General features: G+C 53.2%; 1 protein-coding gene across 4 annotated transcripts; it reads right to left on the bottom strand.

Annotated features, from left to right (window-relative positions):
* Positions 1–241: 241 nt before the first annotated feature.
* LPCAT4 (lysophosphatidylcholine acyltransferase 4) lies at positions 242–8274 on the bottom strand. 4 transcript variants are annotated; one of them, XM_046655312.1, is made up of 14 exons: positions 7493–8152; positions 6036–6178; positions 5480–5700; positions 4983–5095; positions 4806–4866; positions 4461–4519; positions 4212–4246; positions 3601–3655; positions 3404–3507; positions 3016–3141; positions 2508–2640; positions 1340–1438; positions 843–999; positions 242–558 (listed from the first exon to the last, which is right to left on the bottom strand). In XM_046655312.1, exons 1-14 carry the CDS (start codon positions 7859–7861, stop codon positions 404–406), a joined length of 1830 nt encoding a protein of 609 aa, XP_046511268.1. In that variant the 5' UTR covers positions 7862–8152; the 3' UTR covers positions 242–403. The 4 variants fall into 4 exon arrangements, with proteins under 4 accessions (XP_046511268.1, XP_046511271.1, XP_046511269.1 ...); XM_046655315.1 differs by lacking the exon at positions 7493–8152 and adding an exon at positions 8182–8274 and having other exon boundaries at positions 243–558; XM_046655313.1 differs by having other exon boundaries at positions 243–558; positions 3404–3486; positions 7493–8150.
* Between the last annotated feature and the right edge of the window lie 2260 nt (positions 8275–10534).

Here is a 10534-nt window from a genome sequence, read left to right as displayed (position 1 = left end):
ACAGGAGGGGAGGATATGAAATTTGCATGATTTCTCTGCAGGAAAAGGGCCCTGTCCCACTGGAAGTAAAGATTCATCCAGCTATGGCCAAGAGGACCAACCTTCGGAACCATCGGGATCTTCCAGTGGGAAGCCTGCAACCATTAATCCCTTTTCTTCCCAGCTAACGATACTATCAATGTGACTGCGCTCCATTTTTTTAAATAGATATAGATATATATTTATATTTATATATAAAATAGTTTCTTACAAAAAAAAAAACCAAACGAAAAATGAAAATCAACTTAAAATAACAACAATAACAAAAAATCAAGCAGGAGCAGAGATGGGCTTGAGGCACAGGGTGGGCCCCTGGCCGCCCTGAGTCTGCGGGCTGGATGCGAGTTCGGGAGGCTGAGGTGGCTCAGTCGCCCTTCTGCTTGGGTGCCTGCACAGTCCCGTTGGCCCGAGCAGTGGGGCTGCCTGGGGATGAGGCATTTGGTATCTGGGAGGGGCGCAGGTAGGTGCTGAAGAGCTTCTCATGGAGCGGGTCACGGAGGGAGAAGTCCTGGAACTGACCTGGACAGATTAAGAGTGAGATGGGGAGTAAAATAATCCAAGAAGGACAGGAAGAGGGTGCCCCTGCTCTTTTCTCAGAATTGCTACGTCCCATCCCTCTCATCTCTGCTTCACTTCTCAAATCCAAGCTTACGTCGTCTCTGCCTTCCCAGCTGGTTCCTCCCAGCCTGTCTGCCTCTCAGATGTTCTGATCCCCGGCCCTGGGCACCAGCCTTGTTCCCTCCCAGCCCAGGGCTGATGGTGCCCGGAGTGTTGCATGTGGAGCTGAGAAGGCAGTGACTTACAGAGGGAGAGGCCTTGGCAGGATCCTGCCTGGCACAGCTCAGCATGCAAAGTTACGGCAGCAGGGCGAGGTGACCCCAGCAGGAGGTGTAGGATGGTGCTGAAGCCGTCTCTGTACAGCAGGCGGGTGGGTCCCTCTGTTTGCTCCTCAGCGAACAGCTTGGAGAGAAAGGAACATGAGTCAAGCCATCTCCTCATGCCATGGCCCCACTCTGCCCCGCAGGTCTGCCTCACACAGGCTCTTCCTCTTCCAAAAGTGTGGAGCACAGGCCCTCCCTGTCCCCTGGTTCCTTTCTGCAGAATTGTAAACTTCATAGCTTCTGCTCTCTTCCTAGTCCCAGCTCTGCTTCAACGTAGAGACACTGGGGCTCTGCAGTTCAGACACTGTGGCACTAGGGTGGACACCAAGCACTATCTAGAAGCTATTGGGAAGAGCACACACACAGGCCTCCAGAGGGGAGAGGTGAGCACAGGCATCATGTCCCCCCAACTCCGATACCTCAAAGGCCAGGCAAGTCAGTTCCTCCAGGCTCCTGTTCCCATCCAGAGCTGCCAATGCAAGGGCCACATCCCGGAAGTCCACCAAGCCGTTGGCATCCTGGAGGATGAAAGAGAAACCAGGATTATGTGGGGACTAACCCATGTGCCCCTTCTTCTAATGAAGCCCTTCTACTCTGGATTTTGGCTCCTCCCCCTCCTCAGCAGCCACAACGGTGACCCCTATGTCTGCTTCCCTCAAAATTGTGAGCCCCAAGCTGGAAAAACTGGTTCTTCCCTTACTTAGCCTATGTGGGAACACTGGTCCAATAGACTAAAAGATCACTGGCATAATTTCTTACAAAAAAACCCAAGGGGGATGCATGCTGTGCCAACTCTATGGGGGACCATGGGCATTCTGGTTTTGGTTCTGTTCTGCTACAGACTAAGCAGGGAAGCTCCTTTCAAGGACAGTCTGTCCTAATCTAAGAAATCACACTGATCACTCTGTCCCTTCAGAGTATGATGAGAGCCATGGTCTGCATCTTAGATCAAAAAGAGCTCCTTGGGACCACTGGTGGCTGTTCATAAACATTAGGAGTCTTCTGAGGTTATTATAATTCAACAGGAAAACCCAGTGTTAAGTAACAGGAAATAAAGTTTGCCAAGATTCTGGAGAAAGTTCAGGAATCCCCCGGAGAAGCTGTGGGATATTTTTAAAAAATCTTCCCAAGTACTGTAAATACTTCTGTGTCTCAAACTCTTAACTGCCGAGCCTGTCCAGTGTCATCTCCTTCATATGTCATCGTCCCACCCAACCTTCATGACTCTTCTCGGAAACCTTCACACAGTGCCCTACAGGGTCATATAATGATCCCCCATCTTCGCCAACCTCTAAAGTGGCTTCAGAAATTTATGGACCTCACTGACCCATTATTTCTCCACTGTTCCTCCACTACAAGGATTAAAACATTGCTCCTCGATGCACTGGGTACTCTGTAAGAATGAAGCCCCAGTGAACCTCAGAAAATGGCCATCTAAGAACAGCTGTTAGAACACTCAGCACAAACTCCAAATTGGCCATCCAAAGCAACTGACATGGCCACTCAAATACTGATCTTAAATCCTGAGCACAACTGCCCAGAGGGCAAGCTCTGGGCTCTGTCCTCTGCATCTTAGCTCCTTTTTACCTGCTGGAAGTAGCTGAAGGCACCGGCCACCATCTGTGGGTCAGAGAGCTGTAGCTGCCTGGCAAACTCTTCCTGGCTGATCATTCGACTCCGGCCTGGCTCTGCTCCAGCATCCACACAGCCAGGGGACAGCCTACAGTGGAATTGTAGAAGGCAGAAAGCTGAGTCAGTTTCTTTCTGGACATACCACCCAGCAGGACCTTGGCCCCAGCCCCAGGAGTTCTCATAGCACAGGTACATCTAGTGTTTTTCTAAGATATACTCTGACTCATAGTCCCTTGAGAGCCATTTCTACTTTTTTTTCCTGGGGTTATTACATATAAAGATATGTAATAACCCTTTCTTTTTTCCTTCTTCCTTTGATTCGATTATCTTTTAAAAAGTTCCTCTATCTTCCTACTTTTTTTTAAGACTTTCCTTCCTCATTCCCATTTCTTCCTTTTCTTCTTATTCTTTTTCTCTATGTATATGTGACACTGCCCACACCATCATCTTCAAGGTCACTTACCCAGCCTTCCGAAGCACCCTTCTCAGTTCCCAGAGCTGTGGCTCCAATGCTACCTTCAGCCGGCCCACCACAATCACAGGCAAGCTCCCTACAAACTCACACTCGGTGGCTGGAATGCCCAGGGCCCTACAGGATGAAGAAGGATGGAATGGAGGGGAAATGAGGCAGAAGAATCTTCTGGGGGTCCATTAATGACTCTGGCCTGTGGACTAGGGAGAGCAGATCCGGCCCCTTTAACTGCCCCCACCTGGCCCCAAGTCTCAGCTGTCCAGTAGCCGTTCCACCTGCCCACTCCGCCATCTATGCCTCAAAACCTCAGCCCTCCACCCCTCCCATGGTTTCTTTGCCCTGTATATCTACTCCAGGAAATACTTTGTGGGACACTCACTGTGCCATCACCCTCTGGACATTGTTGGCATAGAGGGTGGGGTCCCTGCTCTCCTCCAGGCTGGGGTGGTACACAGGGAGGAACTGAAACACACACATCAGGACCTCAAAGCTGGGGGTGACCACCTCTATCCTCTTTCCCCAAGCTTCAGGGGTCAGCGGATGCCCATTCTCCCATCCCACCTAAGGGGGTCATACCTCCACATCCACGATGCTGCAGGGCTGAGAGGCTGTGAGCCAAAGGACTTTGAGTCTAAGAGAAGAGAGATGTCAGATGCTCACCAATCCCTAATTATGGGCTCCTCCCACCCAGAGGAGGGGAGTGGGAAAGTTCTGTCCATTGATATAAAAATGGATGCCTAGCCATACAGTCGGCTGGGTGACTAGGAAGTTGGGAGAGACAAGGGTCAGAAAGGTGGCAGGGCAAGAGAAACACTGCAGGGAGATGCCAGAGGGAGAGCTGCAAGCGAGAGGAGGCTTGAATAATGGGGAGAAGGGAAGAGGCAAGCCTGTTGGTGGTGGTCTCAAGAAGGGATGACTGAAGGAGAAAATCACTTAGAAACCTAGGAAAGTAAGTTAGAAGGAGCTATAACCACAGCAGGAGTGATTAGGTGGCATAGCTGAAAGCACTTCCAGACTATATCGGGAGATCAGAACGAAGCAGAGGCAACGGGCATCCCCTTCTCTAGAGTTCTCTCAGTCTGAGAATGAAGAAGGGCCGTTCACCTTGTCTGGAGATTGGAAGACGGGCCAGGAATTCTCTGACGGACCCTGCTCCCCACCCTCACCCCAGGAACACCAGAACTCACACTCCAGGGCCCCTCCATGCCCAGCTGGTGGTGTCCTATGGGAGAAGCAGAGATAAGGGGACAAAAACTTTACTTTTCTTCCCCGGAACTGGCCTGGATTCTCTTTGAGCAGAGGCCCTGACCCCGCCCCAGCCCTACCCCTACATGCACATCCCATCATGCACTAACAGTTTTCAATGATTCCCACTTAGGGTGGATTCAGGCTTCAACAGTTCCCCCAACCCCCGCCCCCACCTCCTCCAGACTCACCAGACTGTTGGGGTAGCGGATGAGGACAGGCTGCACAGGCACCCCTGCGATGAAGGCTCCTAAAGCCCATTTCCACCCCCACCCCCCAGGCAGAGGTTAATGCATGGAGGCAGCTAGATGGCATGAAGTGTGGGGGTCTGGGACGGTTCTCAGATGAGATGTGGCCTGGCTTCATTTCATTTATAATTTTCTCTCTGACTCCTGGAGACTTTTCAGGGTCAGCTAGGAGGTTCCCTGCCTCCCTTCCTCCCCGACCCCTCCAGTTCTTGGGTTATTCTAAAGTCCCTTTCCAAATCAGGGGCTCTTTTTTCTTATAGTCCTACCACCCACTACTGTTTTATTCACCTGGCTTGAATTTAAGCAAAGCCTTCTTGTTGGAACAGGTGCCCTCAGGAAAGAACAGGACCTGAGGAAAAAGCCAAGGGACCAGAATGAAGTGGGGAGGCTGAAGGCGAGGAGAGAAGAAGAGAAGCCTCTTCAGGAGCACAGAAAAGGCGAGCAGATATTAAGACCCTTACCCACCTGGGGCCACTTGCCTCCTGAGGTAGCCCGTCTTCGGACCTCCTCTACCACCCTGCGCCGAGAAGCCGGGTCATGACGGGACACTAGGATGGCTTGGTTGAAGCGAAGAAGGGCTGGGGTCCAGAGAGGATATAAGGAGTCACTTGGTTCCTACCTGGGGGCATTAACACCTGCAGCCTCCCCTTCCCTCCACAGTAGGAGATGCTTCGCAGTTATCTTGTTGCCCTGGGACTCTCTTTTTACTGTGTGCTGACCTTCTAGGGGACTGACCAGAGCTGCCTCCAACACCTTCTCTAAGCCCCAGCCCTCAGAGCCTAAGAGGTTGGTTCACAAATGCTGTTAATCTGCATTTCATTTGCCAGCATCAGTCAACATCCCTTCTAACTTCTCCCTCCCCTGGCGGCCAGTTCTTTTCTCAAGTGTGTGCACATCTCCACATTGCTGTCTTTTTTGCCCAGAGCTGTCGCCTCTCCCCTTCACCTGTTACACTCTCTCACCTCCAATGACAGGCACAGAAAGGTTTTCAGCTCGGGACACAACCTTGGGCAGGTCACAGGGCAGCAGAACAATGGGGTCAAAGAAAGTAGAGTGGGGGGCAGCAACAAGCACAGGGGCTTGAAGGCATGAGGCCCGCTGGCCCCGAACGCGAATCCGGAGGAAGCCCAGCAGGAAAAAGAGCAGGCGGCTGAGACCCAGCACCCCGTTGTGGCACACGGTCCTGCAGAGCAAGGCTGAGTCAGTGGAGGCCGCGATTCTGACCCTCACTCACCCTCAGGCTTTAGGCACCCAGTAAAGCAAGTGCCCTTCTTTTGCCCTCTGTTACTCTGGTCAAGGGGCTGAAGTCTCTGGCTACTTTGGGACATACTAGGACATGTCACTTAGAGTTGAGGTCCTTCTTGGGCCCCAGGTCTGAGCCTGGTGACTCATCTCACTGACCCAGGCTAGGTAGGAGAGCTTCAGAACCCTCCTTCCTCTTCTTCTCAGAGGGAGCAGAATGGATAGCAGGGAAGAGAAGTGAGCAGTAGGGTCTCTAGGGGCTGATCCCCCACTTACTTCCTCCATCCTGTAATTGGTTCCTGAAGCTGCTCCTCAGTAAGACCAGCTACTTGCAGCCAGGCAAAGGGCCAGAGGAGAAAGAGGACGATAAAGGCCAGAAGCACTCGGATGGGGGCCAGCAATGCTCCCAGGAGGCAGAACTGCAGAGGGTGGGAGAGAATGCCACTTCAGGGATGGGAGACTCCCTCCACAGCTGCCCCTCTCCCTTGGCTGCCCTTCTCCCATACAGACAGACCCAGGAGCAGAGAGCCATCACCCCCTGTAAATCAGGAGACACGTGGTTTGGGAACAGGACAGGGGATTGGAATCCAAGGTGGGATGAAAACACCAATGATGGGAACAGGATGAAAGACTAATAGGATGAAGGGCTTCATTTTCCTCTTTCAGTTGGTCCCCACCCCACCTATAAAATTGAATGTCATATGTGCATCTAACACTTGGGAAGGCTGTTAAGAGGCTTTAATGATAACCCGTGTGAAAGCGTCCACCACAGTGCTTGATGTAGAGTGGGCTACAGATGCTTCTTCCTCCTCCCCCACGTCCCACTCCATAAATAGCTCTTCTGTCCAACAGAAACCAGGTGCATAGTTCTCCACTTTGGGCCTGAGAGGCAGAGGGTTGGAACACACAGAGAGGTCCACTTTTCAGGCCTCAGACCAGTCTCTAGTTCTGCCCAACGGCACTCCCCTAGTACTGGGGGATGGCAGAGAGAAAAGCTAGGCCTACTCCGCAGGGTAGGGGTTGCCAGGAGCCAGGATGACTCCACGGGCTGCCCTGGGGAGAATGCAGGTAAACAAATGGAGTCCCAGGAGCCCGCATCAGGGGAGGTGATGGCAGCAGAAACCTAGGGCACTCCCTTCCTACACCACCTCCCACCCAGTTTCCCTAGGTTGGTGCAGCCCTCCACTTCCTGTAGCCAACCCTCTTCTCAGCCTCCTACCCCCGCTCGCCCCCCCCTCCCCCGGAGGTGCTGCAGTGCGGGAGGTGGGGGCAGTGGATGGGAAGGGTGTAGGAAGGGAACGGGCGCAGGCTCCGGGCCCAGAAACCTCTTCCCTCTAATTCACAGCCTCGGAAAAGCACTCGGCACGCCCCTGCCCCCACCCCCGGCTTTCCGTAGCCTCTAGCTCCATCCTAGCTCATCGGTCTCCGCAGGATGTATTCCGCATTCCCCAGTGTCCTCCATCTCCCCGACCCCTGGGTCCCCTGCGGTCCTCCATCCTCACCTAGTCAGTTCTTCCATACGTCGGAGCTTGTCTATCGCCCAAGCCCGCGTCCTCCCCAGGACTCCTCGCCTGCTCCCCGCCGCCCCCACGTGCGCACACCTAGACTCGCGCCCCGTAAGCCTCTCACCCACCACCTTTCCGGATCCTCACCCTCATCTTTGCCAGGGCTCTAAACGGCCTCCTGCTTCTATCCCCGCGAGTCGTCTAGACGCCCCTCGCCCACAACCTTACCTTAACCCTCTGGAGGCGGGAGAGATGTAACTCATGCACGAAGGGGTTGGGGGGCGCTGAGGGTCCGGGGGTGGGGTCGAGGGGGACCCAGTCCCCCGGACTTCCCTGGCTCATAGCGGCGGGAGAAGGTGGAAGGGAGGGCGCCCTGGCCCCAGCCCCGGGCCCCGCTCTGCAGAGCAGCGGCTGCGGCTGCGGCAGCGGCGGCGGCGCTCTGGCCCGGCCCCGCCTGGTGCGGGGCGCGGAGGGGCGGGGAGCAGGCGGCGCGGCCGGGCCGCGCAGTGAGGGAGCCGGCCGAGGGGCGGGGCTTCCAGCGCCCCAACACCCCGGCTCCACCGCGACCGCCGCGCCGCCCGCGACCCCTCCGGCCATTGTTCAGAGGCTGCCGGATGCTGGGGCGCGTTGCCGGCCTTGGGGCTGCCCCAGGCCTGGCCCTTCGGCCGTTCCTTTCTGAAGACCCGGCCGCCGCCTCCCCGCAGGCCTCGCTTGGAGCGGGTTTGGGGCCGCGGGGTGGGCGCAGAGCCGAGGGCGCCCTCCGACCCCGCCCGGGCGTCGAGGTCACCCCGCGAGCGCAGATCGGGGTGGGGCACTCGGGCGGATGGGAATGGAAGGGCGGGGGCGCCGTGCGCCGAGGCCGGCAGCTCGGGGCAAGGCGGGGCCCCGGTGACCCCTCCTCGCTGGCGGCCGACCACCTTTCCTTCCTGGTCCAGGCGACGCCATCCAGGCGCTCGCGCCTTCTGCCGGCGGCTTTGAGCCTCACGTCTGGGCATCCGCGTCCTGCCTGCGCTGGGCCGGGCGCCTCTTCTGATGTGAGCACTCCTCACATCACACAGCCAGCAACACACAAGACACTGGCCCACATCTTTCCCAGGAACAGGGCAAGGCCTGCCTGAGGAGGGCAGTGGGAATCCGGGAAGCGGGGCTGACCCCAGAGGCAGCCTTCTTTTTCCTCTTAGTCTCTCTTTTCTGTCTCTCTCTCTCTCTCCACTGTGTGAGAGGATAAGGTGTTACAGAACCAGGTTCCTTTTTGCCCACCACCCAGAAAGCCAAGCACCAACATGACAAGATTACAGCAGAGAGAGAGTTTAATCACAAGGCAGCCACGTGAGGAAGCAAGAGCATGAGTCTCAAATTCTGTTCCTCGAAAACAGGGATTCAGGGATATTTATGGAGTAAGGGGAAAGGTGGTCTGAAATGTGGAGACAGGTGATTGGAGGTGAGGGCAGGTGAGGTGATTGATCATCTGTGCAAGCATAGTCAGATGCCATGCCTCTTCATAGGACCCATGGTCTCAAAATGTTGGCATTTGCGTGGTCTGAGGGTGGAGTTTTTAGCCTCTTGATGTCAAAAGGTTGCCTGTTAGACATCTGCTCAGGCCCAGTTGATGGGGTGGTGGTCTCAACTGGCCTGAAGTGGACAAGGAGTTCTAATTCATGAGAAACACCTCACGCACACATTACCATGGTGACTCAGGCTCTAGGAAAATCTTATCTATAGGAGCCTAGTGGCAGTCAGATAGCATATTGCCTAAACAGCACAGTTAACAATGGGGGAGTTAAACCACTGTGGGGACCTGGAATTGGCCACCCCAAGATATGTCTCTTTGGCATCAGGATTATTTGAGGCTGATTGCTTTGGTAAACTGGGACAGGGAAGGAGGCTCTGAGGAATGGAACTTGCCCTTTGTTAGGACATGTTTACATTTGTAAGGTAAATCTCTATCTGTAAAAGGTGCCTCCCTCTCTGTACCAGGAAGAAGAAAGGCCATGACCTTCTCTCTAGAAACTCTTAGTCAATACCAAAGGCAAGGACTTAAATCTGCATTTTATTGTGCTTCTCTGGTAACCTCCTGTAACTGACTTCCTTCCCCCTCCCAACGTTGGCGTTTCTTTAAGGATTAAGCATGTTTCCTTAGGGAAGGAACTGATTGCTGTGCTCACCTGTGACCGCCCAGATCCAGACAATCGACTTGCCTCCTGCAACGCCCACCAAGATAGCAGACCACTACCTGCTGTGTCCATCAAGCATTGTGCCGACAGGGCAATCTTGTGACTGTTGTGGGAGGGACATTTCAATCACATGTGAAACACCCTGTTTGGGGGTATATAACCACTCTGTGCACCCCACTTCTTCGGTGCCCTTTCTTCCTTCGGGAAGAAAGGCCCCAGGCCATGTTTCCTCATAAAGCTTTGTTTAATATTTTCTTGCTGTTCTGTCTCATGTGAATTTAATTCGTTCTCCGGCCAGACGAACCCACATTTGGGAAGAGGAAATGTCTTCCTCCCCTACACCACTAAAAGCTGTAATTGCAAAAAGGAAAAACACCTTTAGATCCTAGCTACTTAATCATCAATGGCTAACTCTTTGCCAGTTTCAAAAGTAATTCCCATCATCCTCAAGCTCCAAACTATCCTAGAAATCTCAAAAACTGATCAGCCTCTGGTTTTCAGGTGATAGTGAGATTAGGGAATTAGGTGGCCTTTGAAATCCACAGCCAGTGGATCAGAAAGATAATAAGTACCCATGACAAAAAGGGGATAAGAGCCTCGTTGCTTGTGGAAAGAAGTTGCCTTCGGTTCACCTTGTTTTATTTCTCTCTCTGCATCCCTGTCAATCACCATTTCGTGAGAGTAGTGGGGACAATGACAGATCAATGGGTTGCTGGATCATTGGATTCCGTTAATCTTTTATTGGAATGGAGACCAGACAAAAGCCAGAAGTCACTCTACTTCTATTTAGATACCCTTCTCTTCATTCCCATCCCGTAATTTTACTCATTTACACTCCTGCCTATTGTCAAGAAGAGAACAGTCAGCTTTCTCAGAGAAGTAAGGGGATATCTTAGTCAAGATTTAGTTATTTCTTAAAGGTTCTTAGGAAAGATTCAATAGCTCTCTTTTACCTACTGTTCAAAAAATTAAAAATTTCCTGCTCTATTGAGAAACTATTAACGTATAACTTATGTACATTTAACATGGACAATGTGATGATGAGAGACATGTATATCTTCTACCTGCTATTTAAGGGAGATCAGGTTTCTGTATA

The sequence above is a fragment of the Equus quagga genome, chromosome 2, assembly GCF_021613505.1.
Source record: "Equus quagga isolate Etosha38 chromosome 2, UCLA_HA_Equagga_1.0, whole genome shotgun sequence".
NCBI lineage: Eukaryota > Metazoa > Chordata > Mammalia > Perissodactyla > Equidae > Equus > Equus quagga.
Note: the sequence above shows the minus strand (reverse complement) of the source record. Positions and strands in the feature narration are given on the sequence as shown.